Source organism: Miniopterus natalensis, chromosome 17, assembly GCF_054644295.1.
Source record: "Miniopterus natalensis isolate mMinNat1 chromosome 17, mMinNat1.hap1, whole genome shotgun sequence".
Taxonomy (NCBI): domain Eukaryota; kingdom Metazoa; phylum Chordata; class Mammalia; order Chiroptera; family Miniopteridae; genus Miniopterus; species Miniopterus natalensis.
The window spans coordinates 8,565,054-8,582,201 of NC_142097.1; the positions used below are offsets into that span (position 1 = coordinate 8,565,054).

Here is a 17,148-nt window from a genome sequence, read left to right on the forward strand (position 1 = left end):
TCCAGATTGAAACTGAAGTCTTGCCCTGATACTGATTAAGGAGGTGAGCTCTCCTTCCTTATTTTCAGAGGAGATCAGTGAAGCTATCTGTGGGTATATCGTGAGGAAAGGCCTTGGGTTTGGCAGAGTCCTAGAAAAGAGATCGTGACAGGAAACCAATAATTGGAAGTTTTATTCACAATAAAAATACTTTTAATTACAGCTTGGACAAGTTATTCTTGAACATATTCCAATTTTAATATACAGTCCAAGAATGTCAAATACATCCTATAAAGGAAAGGAGAAACTTATGGGAAGAACACAAACACAGATGTGAGAAATCAAAACCAGTCTTGGAGTCATCTAAGCTCGATGGTCACCAGCGGTATGTGCGATGCTGTGGATGAGACCTCCGCTGCCTCAGGCGGCAAAGGGGCACTTCCAGCGCAGAATGGCCCCGTCGGCGCTCACGCTGATGATGTACTGGTTTCCTGGGCTTATCCGGACCTGTGTGATGTTGCCACTGTGTCCAACCCCGACGTGAGTCACTTCACCCTCATTATAATCCCAGACTTTGATCATATGGTCATCCCCACCTGAAAAAAGACATTTCTATGGCATTGCTATAATAGAAGACAGAGAAACAGCCCTGATTTCAAGTAATTGGAGCATTTTCAACACATTTCCCCCTGGGCCAACTCAAAGGAAGGAAAACCTGTCTTTATAATAACTCTTTTCCTTGATTATATAAGTCTAGGCCTGTTGTAGTAAATTTGAGGGGGCAAGATACAAAGAGGTGACATCACCTCGATCCCACCACCCAGAAGTCACCACTAACAACATCTTGGTTTAGTTCCTTCCAGTCTTTTCTCTGTGAGTGCAGATACATACATCTGTGTATGTGACTGGGATCACATCATGTCTGCTTTCATATCTTGCTTTCAGTGAATGTGTTTATGAAACTTTAATCCATTTGGGGCATTTCATTGTCAACGTCCTTAAGACTCAAACAGCCTGGCAGGAAATGATACTGATGTTGTTCCAAAAGGCATGTTGTGTGCTAAATGCCCCCCGGAAATACCGATTTAAGAGCCTGGCCTTTAAGACTTCAGCAGGAAGTAACAGAACAAGGCACAGTGGACAGCCCAGGCCATTTAAAGACCCATTTCTGTCAGGGAGGCGCACCCCTAAAAAGCCAGCCCTGTAAGGCTTAGCTCTGATTTGTGCCCCTGAGGCTCCTACGCAAACATTTCCTCTCATTGAAATGTGACTTCTGAGGTTTTCTTTTCCAACCACACTGGCTGCAGGGCTCAAGCCTGAATCAAACCACCATTGCCCTTTAGACCCTTTTGTGGTCCCTTCCAGTGTCCTCCTGCCTGGGAGCTCCGTGTTCCTCTCTTACTAAGTCAGGCTTGGCGTTCTTTCTGACCCCAGGACTCACCTGTGACAAAGTGCACTCCTTCCAGGGAGATATCCATGCCATTGATTGACCCAGACAAGGAACCTTCCAGCTCTCTGATTACTGACCCATCAAACACTTCCCAGTAAGCAATCTGGAATTGGGAGAGAAGCATTAGGCAGGATGCGGCTCAGTGGAGCCATCCACACACATGCTGACAAGAGATGGCTCTACTTTATATAGAAGGCAGCAAAAATACATCATGGGATGGCATGTCGGCTAAGATTATAAATAGGCTAAAGCAGGGGGTGGAGAAACCACTTTAATATTTTTAGTATTGGTTTTTAAATTTGCATTCTATTTAAAGGGATGTCGATATGCTGGAAACCCAGCTTGTGACAGAAGCGCTTTTGATCAGACAAAGAAGATCAAGTCTGAAGTCAGGGAAAAAGGAAACAGCCACTGCAGCCACTTCCCACTTCGGCTCTCGGAGCAGGAGCAGGAGCAGGAGTAGGAGCGGGAGGGGGAGGCTCTGGGCCTAGTGGAGGGGAAGCGTTTCCTCCCTTCAGCTGGGAGAATGAGAGGCCAGAAAGCGCCGGAGACTGGGCCTCACAAAGTCACAGCCGCTGTGGCCGTCCCTCTTCTTCACTCCACCCTTATTCCCAACTTTCTCTTCTGCCGCAAAGCAATAAGCTTTCCACAGGGTGAAGTTTTAAAGACAAACTGTTCTTATCTGTTCCCTCCTGGGGAGGGAAACTAGGTTAGGGGGGAGTGGAGGTGCGGGGAAGGCAGGCGCTCAAGGAGAGGAATTTTACTCTGAACATATTGCTTTCATACTTTTTGAACTTTGAAGCCTAAATGTACAAACCAAAATTTCTTTCTAAACTAAGAGCACTTGAGCAGGAATCAGAGTGTGAACTTGGGCATGCCTTTCACCCCTCTTTTCGTTTCCAGTTGCTGGAAACTTGCTGTGTTCCCATCATTATGGCAGGAATCTGTATTCCTCTGAATCCGGCTAGAAATTGTGTATGAGATCTACATACATACATACATATGTACACACATGGCTGTATAATTTCATGTGATGCTTGATCACTTTAACATAAAGCTCTGCTTCCATAGTCAAAGCACAAAGAACTATAAAAGCCCACCCAAACCCTTGTTTCTAGGCAGCTCACCCATACAAGTGGTTTGTGCTTGGCTACCTGCTTTCTTGGCCAAAGAGGTCAGTGACCGTCTCCTGAGCAGTTCTACCGGGCTTCAGGCTTTCCCGAATATGCTCCTCCTGGGCCAGTCTTCCCTGAGATTCGAGCATGGCTGGGTCCTTTTGTCACTGGGGCCTCAGCTCAAATGTCACCTCCTTACGGAGGCCTTCACTGACCATCTAGCTAAAGCAGCTTTCTTCCTCCCAGTCAGTATCATATAACCCTCTCAATTTTCTTTTCATATAACTTGTTCAATTTTCTTTTTAGCTCTTTCACCATCTCATAACGTCTTGCTCACTTATTACTCACCGTTCACTCATGTATTTGTTTACATGTATGCTGTCCAAATCCATCCCCTTCCTCCCAAAATAAATGTAGGAAATAAGTAAGTTCCATGACAGCAGGGGCACTGTCACATCCCCAGCACTTAGAATACTTTTACGTTTATGATTTACGATTTAAACATTCTGGTAAAAATTCTAATAAGAGGGGAATACTGTTTCCAGTCTCACACACTAAAACCTAAAATATGGCAAATATCACCCTAATTTAGAAACGAGATGAACCATATGTCAAAGCATTTATAGTGATGTAGTTAACTCCCTACTATCCATTCCACCCCAATTCGAAGAGGAAGCCCACTTAGACCGACAGTCAAACATGGGGTTGGGGGATGGGCAGGCATAAGCCAGCTTGGGCGGATGAGACACAAAGAACTAACAAGGCCGGCCTACAGAGACCAGAACTGAGGCAAGTCTCCACGACCTCCCACGGCATTCTATGTGTCAGGCAAATCCTGGCTGGACCAGGCAGCATTTCTTGGGTTTTTATGACACAGTGTCTTTGGGCAGTAGTCCCTAATCACCTGGGAAGCCTAAACAGGGAAAAGCCCCACTCCTAGTTCTAATTTGGGGGTAGTGTGGGGTGGGAGAGTCACCTTCAGTATTTTCCCTACAAAGTTTTTATACTTTTAACTCATCAACCTTTTCTGTAGCTAGGAAAAGATAAATATGCAACCTCTTCTTTGGTGATCTCAAAGCCTGAATTAGAGGAATCCAAGTCCATTCATTGGATGTGCAGATAATTAGGCTGATCTGATATCGCTGGCAGTATGGATGGCACCCTGGCATCCTTGCCCCTCTCCATGTGCCTCTCTCCTAAAGCTTCTTACTTGCTCCAAGGGGAAATGTTCCCCGCAGAAGGACCAATCTTCACCCAAGGACATGGACTCTCCAACTTGAAAGATTTTTTAATATAGTGATGAAGCAGAGCCATGAGAGATGAGGAGTCCTATTGTCATTCGGTTTTAACTTAGTTAAAGTAACAAGTGGTTCGGGTACAGCAATTCCTTTCTGGCCTCAGAAACTTCCTAATAATAAAAACCAGTATGTATCGAGAACCTGCCAAGTGCCAGGAGTGCTTACCTTTCTGTCTGTCCCACTGGTGATGATCTGGAACTCTTCAGGGTGGTAACAAACACACTGGAACAAGGTGTTCGACAGGATCATCTGATTCCTCCTCAGACGCCTGAAAAATAGATTCAAAAGCTCGACTTTCTCTCCCCTAGAGAACTTATTTACTCTTCAAACTGGATTTGGTACCAGCTTGGATTAGGGTTGGTTCACTGATTCCAAACAGCCTTCCCGTTACTCTGCCCACTCACTCCCACGTCTTCCCACTGCACCTGTGGGGCAGTCAGGAGATACTGGGCAGGGGGCCCTTCTCTAACCACAAGGCACAGGACTAAGTGGGAAGCCTCCAGTTCCAGTGAGAAGGGAGGGGAGAGGCTCAACTCGGAGTCAACCTACTATCTTCCATACCAAGTGCTTTATTCCCGAGGTTGCCATTTTAAAGTGAAGGGCTTTAAAAACTCGATATTGCCTGGCCGGGCGTGGCTCAGCGGTTGAGCGTTGACCTAGGATCCAGGCGATTCCTGGTCAGGGCACATGCCTGGGTTGCGGGCCCAGTCAATCACTCTCTCATCATTGATGTTTCTATCTCTCTCTCTCCCTCGCCTTTCCTCTCTCTGAAATTAATAAAGATATTTTTTTTTTAAAAATAAAAATTAAAAAAATAAAAATAAACACTCGATATTATTGGGCCTTGCTTATAGGGATTTGGATTCAGTAGGTTGGGATAAAGCCCACAGATCTGCATTTTTAATCAGCATCCCAATTGATTCTAAAGTGCACAATAGTTTGACAACCACTGCTTTAGGTACTGTACCAAAAGATATGTAAATTAGCTTCTCCTTCCACAGAGGAGGTGGCTGGGTGGCCGTCTCACAGGCCGGGCTCCGTGGGCTAAAATAATGTTCCTTTTGCACAGTTTCTTCTCATTATGGAAGTTTTCAAACATGGTATCTGAGCTGAGTATTTTAAAAGATTTTGGCACAAATTAACCAAATATTCCTGCTACAGAGCAAGGGGGCTTAAAGCTTTGAAATGGTCACAAACCATCCATGGAAACAAGCATAGATATGCCCTCCTAGTTATGTATTTTCCCAGTGGGAAGTTCAGGTGAAGGCTAACACCTCCGTCAAGTGTGGTCCTTGGACCAGCACCAGGGGCATCATTTGGGAGCTTTTACAAATGCAAGATCTCAGACGCTACTCTAGACGTAGTGAAACAAAATCAACATTTTAACAAGATCCCCAGGTGATTTGTATGCACATCAAAGTTAGAGACATACAGAACCCAAAGACAGAGGTGTGCTTTGTTTTTGTTTAAATAAAAAATGTTCTGCCTTTAGTTCCCACTCTCTTCTCTCCAATCAAGAAAATTTCATATTCTTTTGCTATATCTATCTATCTATCTATCTACCTACCTATCTATCTAGTTTTCCTTCCACCTCTGTACTAATACAATTATACACAGAGGTGAGACATCTTAGTGGTGGTAGAGGGGTGCTAGGAGGGAGGAGAGGTTGGTGGAACAGGGTCTAATTCTCAAAAAAAAAAAAAACACAGAGAAAAAATGCTTATAGTCCAAAAAATCCTTGAAAATACTTTTAATTAGCCCAACGCTAAAATTTACATGCTTTGGTATAGTCAGCTTGGAGTCATGCAGTCTATGGGGCTAGCAATATGCTTACAATATAGGAAGCCCTGAGAATGAGGTCAACTGAGGGGAGGGCAATTTTCTCCACTCCCCTGCTCCCACCTCCAAGGCAAGCTCATCTGGGCTTGACTGCACTGTGGAATGACCAGAGGAACTGTGTGCATTGCTTAAGTTATTTCCCTTATCCCTTTCGGGGAAATACTTAGGAGTTGAGTTAGTGTAAGTTAAATCATGCTTCACTGTGTGTGTCCAGAAAGCAACTCCCCCTATCTGTCCCGAAACCTCTAGCATCCAGTTCTTCCTGACAACTACACCCTTTCCACCAGCACCCACGGGTAGCCATGGAGATGAACGGCTTCTGATGAGCATCGCTTTACTGTTGCCTTAAATAAGATTTCTACCCTTCATTTGAATCTTCTTTCGAGTTCAGTGAAATGATGGCATTGTTGGGTTTGTCAGCGCCGCTTTGTCCGCCCCGTCACAGGTACCTACACAAGGTCCCAGATGATGCAAGTGCCATCCGTGCTGGCCGTGACACACTCCTCGTTGTTTCTCTTCACCCGGATGCAGGACACGGAGGACTGGTGCTCCTTCAGGGCCTCCTCCAGCTTCTGGGTCTGGCAGCCAATCTGCCACACCCTCACCTGAAAGCCACAAAGCACAGGCTCTCAACACACACCTGGGACTTTTGAAGGGACAAAAACATTCCAAGAGCTTTTCCGCCTCTGCTCTGCTTGTCTTGTTCTGCCCTCGGGTGAGTGGGGTGGGGATGCTGAAGTGTAGGGCCAGAACATTCTTCCCTGGAGCCAGGAAAATGCCCCAGTGATCCTGCACCTACTTCTACTTTCAGGGCTGAGACATTTATTAGATTCCCTCTGCTCAAACCGATAGCACAAGGGCTGCTGCTGACCCGAGGGAAATAATATGTCTACACATTTCTTCTGGGCATTGCTCTCAAATTTCTGGTGCCACCAAGAAATCTCTTGAGTACTCAGAGCCGTATTTAAACTTTCACATCAGCTGCTTAATGTTAATCATGTGAAAATCAATGGGTCTCAACCCCGGCAAGGCCAATACTCAGTTTTTATTTTTAAAATAATGTTTTTATAACACCCCTCTGCTATCCTGAAGTGAAATTCATAGGTAATACAACTACCTACACACAAAATTTCAAAACAGTCACGTGATGCCCTAATCGTAACAAAAAAGGACAGTTGTTTAGTCATTACTGTATGTCCTATAATGGGTAAATACTCTGCTACAACTATACTAGAAAACATCATAATGCAGTCAGATGCTTATGCCTCCTTATGATGAATATGTTGGACCTGAGATAAATGAGAAGAACAGGAACTATTTTGTGCAATATAAGATGATGAAAGAACAGCAGGCTAGGTGAACACTAGATTAAAAACTGGTGTTAGGATAAGCAACTGATTCGCACCTGATAAGAGGAAAATAACCTTAAATGAAGAAAAACATTCTAAAACACTTTTTTAGTAAAGAAAACTAGGCAGCGTGAGGCATTCCCAATGAGCTGGGCTATATTCTTTTCTATGGTGTCCAAGTAATTTCCCTACGTTATCAGGCAGGATAGGATAATTACTTTTGCCAAAGAAAGCAGATCTCCAATCTTGAGATCCCGCTACATGGGGAGGCATACATTTGGACTTTTTCTACCTAGTATGGTGTGGGCACCGGCCAAAGAGCCCCAGAACAAGAACTTTGGAGGTACCGGGCATTAGCCCTTCGAGTTGTGGGAATGGAGAGGAGGTTTGGGTATGCTTAGGGGGAGGGGGACAAGGTGGTGGGATTGGGGTCTTCATAACCCAGCAATGGCCATTTACCAGTGCAAATGAAAGTGCTTGAGTATTTTAGCAACTACTGCATTCCTACCAGTGCGCACCTGCTGGCCAGCAGCCCTGGTCTGTAGTACTTGTCAAGACCATGAAGACTGTGCTTGTTGGAGGGGAAGTTCTGAAATAGCTCTGGGGAATGGCAGGAAAAGCTGACATTGTCAGAAGATTGCTGAGCAGGGCCAAGGGCAATGACTTTGTAATGTGTAATTTCCTCCCACAGCTCTCATCAGCTCAGGTTCAGGCCCCTCGAATGCAGATGGTCTGGTTTAAGCCGAGTCTGGGCATCAGCAAGGCGGACGCTGCAAAAGGCTGCAGGAGTGCGCAAGGAGGCCGAGGGTGTCAGCAACAGCGTGGGAAGGGAGTAAAGCAGTGACGGTGGTGACAGGCAGAGACGGGGGATCGTCTAGGGCTCGATGTGTCTCTAGCACACCTGGGAAGTGGCTAGTCCAGGTGGGGATGTGCTCTGAATGTAACATGCGCACCAGATTTTGAAGACTTAGTACAAGTAAAGATGTGAAATAGCTCACTGCTAGGAGTACTGTTACCTTCCTATGACCACAGGAAACCGAAGCACAGAGAGGTTAAAGGACACACCCGGTTCTCAGAGCCGGGAACTGAAACTGAGCCCGGGCAGTGTGGGTCCAGAGCCCAAACACTCAGCCGCTCATCTGCTTGGCCCAGACTCTGCTAAAGGCTACATCCACACGCTGTGTCTGTCTTCTCCCTGACACCGTCCCTGACAGCACGGACAGAAGACGGCGAAGAAAACATCCTGTGTCAGGAAAGGGAAGGCTGTGGGATGGGAAAACAGCTGGGCAGCGAGGGAGGGGAGACGCTAAGATGAATGTTTGAGGGAAAGATGCTGTAGGGGCCCGGACACGATGGGAGGAAAAGGCTGAGTGTAATAATTTCAGAATAATGGTCAGAACATCTGGGCAGTTTAAAGAATTGATTCTAAAAATAGCATCATCGCCTTTGAAAGACAAGATAAAGCCCTGGCTGGGTGGCTCAGCTGGTGAGAGTGGCGTCCCAGGCGCCAGAAGGTTATGGTTCAATCCCTGGTCCGGCTGGTACAGGAGGCAACCGACGGATGTTTCTCTCTCTCTGCCTCTCCCTTCCTCTCTCTCTAAAATGAATGAACATGTCCTTGGGTGAGGGTAAAAGAAAAAATATAAATAAATAAATAAATAAATAAATAAATAAATAAATAAATAAATAAGATAATTTCTGTAACTACAGTCTTTGAAGGGAGCAAGTATATATTCCAAAACTCTAACAAAACACACCTTGAATTCATAGCTCAGTTCCATACAGAACACTTTCATGTCTGCATCGTAAATGTCCTTTCCGTGAACAAATGTATTTATATGTGGATTTACATTATTTGAATTTTAATTTCTGATGTATTTTAGGGTTTCATCAAAATCTTAATTTGGTCCCGCCTGACTCCTTAGAACAAATCAAATAAGTGACCCCTGATGTTTAGTTGCACCAAATCGAGGGCTATTTTTAAAAAGACTCTACCTCCCCTTCCCCGCCGCCGCTGATGACCCTTTTGCAGTCGCTGGTGGTGGCGATGGCCGTGACGCCGATCCTGTGGGCGTTGTTAATGACGTACATCAGCCGGCCCGTCTCCGGGGCGAAGGCTCGGATTTTGCCGTCGTCCCACGCTGGCGTGGAGGGAAACAAAGGCAAGGTGAGCGCATCCCGCTCTCTCCCAGGCCGGTGCCTCCTGCGTCATGGGGAAAGTCACGACTTGGGAGCAGCGGCGGCGATGGAGGGAAGAGGCCAGTCCCCCCCAGTTGCCAGGAATCACATCACCCTTTCCCAATTCCCCAAACTGGTCACACCTGGCTGAGGGAAAGGAGCGGCTCCCCTTAGTCGAACCTGCCCCCATGCACACCCTGCTCTGGGGGGGGGGGGGGGGGGGAGCAGGAATGGGGAGGAAGGAGAAAGACCAGCTCCCACTCTCCTGTGAGCTGCACAACTTGTACACTCAACTAGCTGCTGGACACAGCGCCTGGGGTATGTAATTTACCAGCCCCAAATAAATGTTGGCTTTAAACCCGATGCTCTTTCCCCCACTCCCACCATCTTCCCCATCTCAATAGAAGTTGCCACCATATATCCAGTGGCTCAAGCCAAGAACATCAGAGTCATTCTGAAGGAAGAGAGGGAGAGAGAGAGACCAATTGGTTGCTTTTTGTACATGCCCCAAAAGGGGACTGAACCCCAACCTGGGTATGTGCCCTGACCAAGAATTGAACTGGCAACCTTTCAGTGCACAGGGCGAAGCTCAACCAATTGAGTGAGTCTGGCTGAGCAAGAACTTCAGAGTCATTCTTGATTCCTCTCTATTCCATCCACCCAACCCAACCCAACCCAACCCAACCCAACATCTAACCCATCAGCAAGTCCCATCAGCTCTACAGTTAAAAAACATCCTGAATCTGCCCTGGCCAGGTGGCTCAGTTGGTAAGAGCATTGTCCCGTGCACCAAAAGTGGTGGGTTTGATTCCTGGACAGGGCACATACCCAGGCTGCCGTTTGATCCCCAGTCTGGGCACATGCAGGAGGCAACCATGGATGTTTCTCTCTCTCTCATCCTCTCTCTAAAACTCAATTAAAAATATTTTTAAAACAAGCAGCCCTGGCTGGTGTGCACAATGGTTAGAGGATCAGCACCCCCCCCCCATCCCCAGGCTGAAGGGTTGCAGGTTCAATTCCAGGCCCAGGTCAGGCCACAAGAGGGAGGCAACCAATCGATGTGTCCCTTTCACATCAATGTCTCTGTCTCTGTTCCTCTCTCTCTCTCTTTCTCTCTCTCTCTCCCTCTCCCCCTGCTCCCACTCTCTCTAAAAATCAATGGAAATAAATGTCCTCTGGTGAGGATTAACAAAAATAAATAACATACAAACAAAAGTCCTGAATCTGAACTTCTTAACTCATCCACTGTGCCACCCTCACCAGCGCCTCTCTCCTGGTTTATTATAACATCTTCCTCCCTGGCCTTAGACTCTTGCTCCCCTACAATCATCTACCCAGGAGTCAGGGTGAAACCTCTTAAAACCATGTACCTCCTTGATCAAGAACCTTCAAAGGCTTCAACCTCCTCTATGACCGCTCTCCCTGAACTCTGACTGCCAACCTTACCCAGTAAGGTCAGACACACTGGTCATCTCTCTAGTGCTCAAATACACCAAGCTGTTTCCCACCCAAGGCCCTTGTGCTTGCTGTCCCCTCTGCCTGGAATGTTCCTCCCCCACATCTTCACAAGGCTGGCTCCTTCTCATTATCTTTAGTGTCACCTCTTGACCTCAGCAATTTTCAATAGGATGCTCAAGGTAGATCCTATTTCATCAAAGACTTGAGGAAGTGAGGGGCTGAGGGGGTGAGTCATGGGGCTATCCAGGAAAAGAACATTCCAGGCAAACTGAGCAGCAAGACCAAAGACCCTCTGTGCAGTGTGTGTAAAGAATAGCAGAGAAGCAATACGGCTAGTGGGGACGCATGGGAAGAGACAAAGTCAGAGGTGAAAAGGTAGAGGCTGGGGAGGTGAGAAGGGCATATAAGGGCCTTATAGGCAATTGTGGGAAATGTCTTTTATTCTATAATAGTAGAAGGCCTTTGAACCCTAGACATGGCATGATCTGAGTTTAACTTTAAAATGAGATTTCTGGCTTCTGTGTGGAGAATAGCCTGAGGGAGAAGGGTGGCAGGTGGGGACAGAAGTAGACAGACCTGGTAGGAAGCTACTAGAGTAATGTAGGGGAGAGATGGTGGTGACCAGGACAAGGGTGAAAATGATGAGAAGTGATGGAATCTGGGATATACTCTGAAGGGAGAATCACTAGAGGTGATGACGACCTGAATGTTTGTTAGCTCTAAGGGTAACGTGAGCCAAAAACTCCTGGTGACCTCTGTGTGGAGAAAGAACATGCCCAAGGGAGAGGCCAACATGGAGGAAGCAGAGCCAAGAGCCAAGAAGAGAGGGATGAGATGAGCTTCTGATATCACTATTTTAACAGCCACACCTAAGAACCCACTTGACTTTTCATTGATGTGAACCAGTAAATCTACTTTTTGATGACTGAGGAAATTTTTACATGGATTGAACATGAGACATTAAGAAATTATTATTTTATAGGAAAATATTATTTTTAGAGATGTATACTGAAATATTTATAAGTGGAATATTATGATGTCTATAACTTATGTTAAAATATTTTGGCTTAAAATAATCAATCAAATTAAAAATTAGTTCCCTTTGAGATATAATTTAGAGTCAGAGTTTTATCCTTTGAACAACAAAAGGGGTTCTAATACAAGTGCCTTGCACTCACAAAGGACTCAAGTCCACTCTGTAACTGAATTACTAAATTCCATTTGTAGAGAGAAAGCTACGTGCTACGTGCAGCAACTTGGGAGAAGAGAAGTTTGGTTCTTCCTAGCTCAGAAAGTCTCCCAGCTGGAAGGGAACACCAGAGAGAGGCTAGATTAGAAGGCGGGGTGGGTGAACAGTGGGAGGCGGTTCCAGGTTATCCACAGGTAGAGACTAGTGTGTCATGAGAACGACAAGACCCAAAGCCACGCCAGAGCCCGAAGCCCAGTCGTGGTAAGTCAGCGTTACCTGAAATGATGCTCTTGCCATCTTTCATGAAATCAATGCCATGGCAGGTCATGTTGGGCACAGTGATCCGCAGCAGCTCCCTGTTGGACAGTGTGTGCCACACTCTGATGTCCTTCTTGGCACAGGTGGCAAATAGCTCAGCGGTGCCACTGAAAAGAATCCACCAAGAGAACATGAGATGCAGCCGTAAAAGATGCACAGTGTTTCTTAGATGCATGTTTGACACTAAAATGTGTTTCGTAAGGATAAAGGAATAGATGACTTTGAGGCACCAGTTATCTCAAGGCTTGATGGTCTCACAGGTTTCTGATGTGAAATGGCATCTGGTGCCCCGAATCAGCTGTGAACAAACTTTTGTGGTCCTTCCCCTTGAGAAAGGGCTGGGACAAAGTTGCTCAAAATGACAATGTCAATGTAAAGGTCTTCCAGTGTCCTGGTAGACTGGAGGATAGTAAGAATCATTTCTTGAAATAAAATACATGGTGAAATATTTATATTAAAGGAGGCTAAACAAAACTTTTCCTGTAAAGTAGATAATCGTTATAATTTCAAAGAAGAAAATGAAAAGGGTGCTAGAATTCATGTTTGCAAATAACCCAAGACACTCCTGTGCTTATTTCTGAGAAAATATAAGATTGTGGAAAAGGGAGAGAATCCCAGAATAATTCGTCTGTCTGTTTTGTTTTGTTTTAAAGGACAACTTGTAAACAGAATGAAAAATACCAATATGTCAAAAAATTACAGACCATTCCAATCTGGATATGAAAAGGGAGTCATACTGGGGGTACAATAAAGACCATCCGCGCTACCGGTATGACTGTCTAGCTACGGTCACTGTAGAGACTGAGCTAAATTTTAGATTTAAGTACTTCTCAAAAAATTTCTACATTTCATCTTAAGCGTTCATGAAAAGAGAGTCCCTCTCACTTACTTTAAGATCTACTCACTTTTTTTTTTTTTGGTCAATCCTCACCTGAGGATATTTTTCCATTGCTTTTCAGAGAGAATGAAAGGGGGGGAGGGGGAGCGAGAGAGAGAGAAACATCGACGTGAGAGTCACATCGACTGGTTGCTTCCTGCACACACCCCGACTTGGGGCGGGGAGCAAACCCTGAACCCGGGTACGTGCCCTTGACCAGGCATCGATCCCGCGAGCCCTGGGTGCGCTGTCTGACGCTCTAACCAAGGAGCACACCGGCCAGGGCAAATCTACTCACTTTTGAATTAATAAGTGGATCTTTTCCACATATTTAGCTTTGGGGCTCAGAGATAAAATTATTATGGTGGACTAGTTACTTTTAAATAGTAAGTGCTAAACAGGACAACAGATAAGATGGAGCTCCTTGCCAAACAGTCCTAATTGACAGAGACCAAAAGCCAACCTTAGGATAATATTTATTTAAAATAAGAGAAGTTTTATATTGGATATTGCCTTCAGGGAATGAGCTTCTCCTTTGGGAATGTGAGCTTTAAAGAGGTATATGGACCCCTCATGAAAATCAAATGTCATAGAATGAATACACCTAGAGAACTTTCCAAACTCTCCCTACCCTTGATGAACAGTCCACTTCCTCAGGAGTCAATTCTAGTCCAAAATGAGCCATTCGAGCAGTAGGGTGTCCTTAGTTTAGGATCTGAAAGGTTAAGTTCTGGAAATAACCAAACTGATTGGATCAAGATGGTGCATTACGGCCATATGCTTCCTCCCTCGCATCTAAAATCCCAGGAAACGAACACAGAGGTAGAGATGACAGAAACAGACATAGACGTTGATATATAGATACATATTTTTGCCTTACAGCACAGGAAGTCAGGAAAGATCATCATCAAATAGGCCTGAAGCATTGAGGATAAGCAGAAATCAGCCAGATAAAGTCTGCAAAGAGGCGAGACTGAGGGGATTCTTTACCAGAGACCTATATTCTTATAAAATGCTAAACAAACTTCTATAGACTGAAAGGAAATGACGCCAAATGGCAACTTAAATATTTGAGAAAGAATGAAGAGCATCAGAAATGCTCAAATAATTAAATTCTTGAAAAAGATTTATGGCTGTTTAAAGCAAAAATTATAATATTGTACCAGTAGGTTTATAATATAAATAAGTATACATGAAAACAGTGGCATGAGGGATAAAAATGGCCTTAAGGGAAATATACTGTTGCAAAATTCCTAAATTGTATTTTATTTGAAGTAATTTAACATTAACTCTAAGCAAACTGTGATATACTAAAGACATATACTGTCATTCTCGGAGCAACCACTGAAAAATTAATGGGAAGATCTATAGGTAGGAAGCCCGAAGAACAAGTTAAATAGAATGCTAACAATATAGGGTTTAAACAAAAGGTGGCCAGAAAGAAGAGCAAGGAACAGGTGAAACAAAAGAAAGTAAATAACAAAATGAAAGACTTAATCCAACCATATACAAAATTATATTAAAGGTAAATGGACTAAATGTTTCAGTGGAAAAGAGATTATTAGACCGGATGAGAAAAGCAAGAACGAAAGGGAGAAATCTACATTCACTGCTTGAAAATTTAACACACTTCTCTCAGTAACTGATAAAACAAGGAGACAAAAAATCACTAAGAACAAGAAGAGCCATATGACGCTAACAACATTAAAAGCTTCCATAGAGAAAACAAAAGACCTCTCAAGTATATACTAAATTATCCCATTTACATAAAGATCAAAAGCGGATTAAACTAATCTTTGCGACTAGAAACCAGGTGGTGAGCATCTTTAAGGCGAGTGTGAGAATCATGATGAGGAGGGTGCGTGGGGGTGCTGGGAAGGCTCTCTTGCCTGACCTGGGTGGTAGTCAGATGGGAGTGATGTTCACGGGGGTGGTTACTTGTATCTATGTACTTTCCATATGTAATTTTACTCATTATAAAGTTCATTAAAATTCCTCTTATGCCTGGCCAAACTATTGCTCAAGCTTGAGGGTTAAACAAAGATGTACTCAGATAAGTACGGATCAAAAAATCAAAGGGGAAGATGTGGACAAAAAGGAGAGTGATAAAGGCAAAGACCAACGAGAACAGAGAAATCATACAATCTGGTCTGGAAGTCTCAATAATGTTAGCATGGAATCTGGCGAAAGGTGAACAGGCAAATAAAAGCTTGAGGCTCTTGCTTCTTTGGAAAATAAAATATCTATGATGGTTAACTGCAGTCTTTGACAGAAAAATAGGTTGAAATATGCATATTAAAAATTCAAGGGTAGCCCTGCCGGGGTGGCTCAGTGGTTGAGCATGGACCGTGCACCGAGAGGTCACCAGTTCCATTCCCGGTCAGGCACATGCCTGGGCTTCGGGCACCATCCCCAGCGGGGCCTGCAGGAGGCAGCTGATCGGTGTTTCTCTCTCATCGATGTTTCTGTCTCTCTCCCTCTCCCTTCCTCTCTCTCTAAAATCAATAAAGACATTTTAAAAAAATTTTTCAAGGGTAATCCTTAAATGAAGAGAAATGAATAATTTCCAAGCCACCAGCAGTGGGGAAGGGGAAGGCTGAACCAAATAAAATACGATCACTAACAACAAAAGGCAAGAAAAGGAAAAAAGAAACATGCTAAATAGGAAATATTTATGAACTTATTAGATAGTAATAAGTATGAATGGATTAAGTCCTTTGAAAGACCAAGTCTTATCTAAAACTTCACAATACAAATAAGTTAAAAATAAAGAGTTGGAAAAGACAATTCTTTTAAACTATATTTCTAAAAGGCTGCTTTTCAAAAGAAAAGGGGGGGGTTAGAAAAAGAAGAGTTACAAAACCTGAATAGGTCAATAACTATATGAGAATTTGAAAGGACAGTTAAAAATCTACTCTTATATAAGGCACCCAAAGCTCCTTAGATAAAGAGGGGGCAAGTGAGACAAAAAGGAAAGGCCCAATCAATTCTCAAAAAAGGTTCACTTGCGGGAAGCACCAGCCATGTTCACTGCTACAAATATTCGGGGAAACCTAATCACGACGGACGGCTCAGGCAACCAAAACTACATTTCATGATCTTAAGGACCGAGTTTTCAAACTGAGTCTTGCTGCCTGTGGAACAATAATTGTGAATTCTGTAAATTCAAGCTCAATGCCAAGGAAGTTCAGAGCCAAAACTGTCTGACCAGCTACAAGGAATGAATCTCACCAAAGACAAAATGTGTTTCAAAGTCAAATAAGAGCAAACTATGGCTGAAGCTCTTCTTGATATCAAAACTGCTGATGGTTATTTGTGTCCCTTGCTTTGTGTGGGGTTTACCCAGGAATACGGCAACTACATCCAGAAGAGCTCCTATGCTCACACCATTAAGTCTGCCAATTCTGGGAGACTCCGAAGGTGCAAAACAAATGACTTGGAAGAAGTGTGGAAAAAGGCACTGCTCAGCTTTTTCCAGACAGTGCTGGAGAAATGGAGAAATGTTTTGCCAGCCTATTTATCCTTTTAGTGATGGATTAAATAGGAAAGCTAACATTCTAAACAAGTCCAAGCTTGAATTATAAAACCTCATGTAGTTGTGTGGTGAAGGAAACAGAAAAATCTATTAAAATAATTCACTACAATAGAAAAATTAAGGAGAATAAAAACATAAACACAATCTATTATGATTTATTATGTTAATAGATATTTAAAATACATTGATAAAATTAAACACCCTTGCACACTGCACCAAATCTCCACGTTCTTATTGTTTTTAGGGGTGAAAATATTTCCTCTTCTACTTACAATGGAAACACAATGTCCTGTACAGCTTCGAAGTGACAAGTCGCGATGAGAGTCTCTTTGAAATCTGTGAAGTTGACACGATAAATGTGTGATTCTTCTGTTCCTACAAAAAACTGGTGTCCTTCCCCGCGAAGCGTGATAGAGGTGATACCACCTTGTAACTGGATTTTCCTTTAGGGAGAAGCGAAATTGTAAAGTAGATCCAGTTAGCAATTATTTATTAACCATCCGAAGCATTACAGAGGGCACAAATCAGGCATGTGACCTGGGAAATGACTTCAGGGAGGTGAC

The 17,148-nt window shown here is 44.0% G+C and overlaps 1 protein-coding gene across 2 annotated transcripts in view; it reads right to left on the reverse strand.

Annotated features, from left to right (window-relative positions):
• Window positions 1–399: 399 nt before the first annotated feature.
• CFAP52 (cilia and flagella associated protein 52) overlaps window positions 400–17,148 on the reverse strand; it is a 39,328-nt gene continuing 22,579 nt past the window's right edge. For both annotated transcript variants that reach the window (XM_016222442.2, XM_016222443.2), the window contains 7 exons: window positions 16,858–17,028; window positions 12,132–12,280; window positions 9,026–9,171; window positions 6,135–6,286; window positions 4,008–4,110; window positions 1,421–1,532; window positions 400–575 (listed from right to left, as the gene is read on the reverse strand). In XM_016222442.2, the coding sequence (XP_016077928.1) occupies window positions 400–575; window positions 1,421–1,532; window positions 4,008–4,110; window positions 6,135–6,286; window positions 9,026–9,171; window positions 12,132–12,280; window positions 16,858–17,028 (1,009 nt within the window). The remainder of the gene's footprint in view (window positions 576–1,420; window positions 1,533–4,007; window positions 4,111–6,134; window positions 6,287–9,025; window positions 9,172–12,131; window positions 12,281–16,857; window positions 17,029–17,148) is intronic.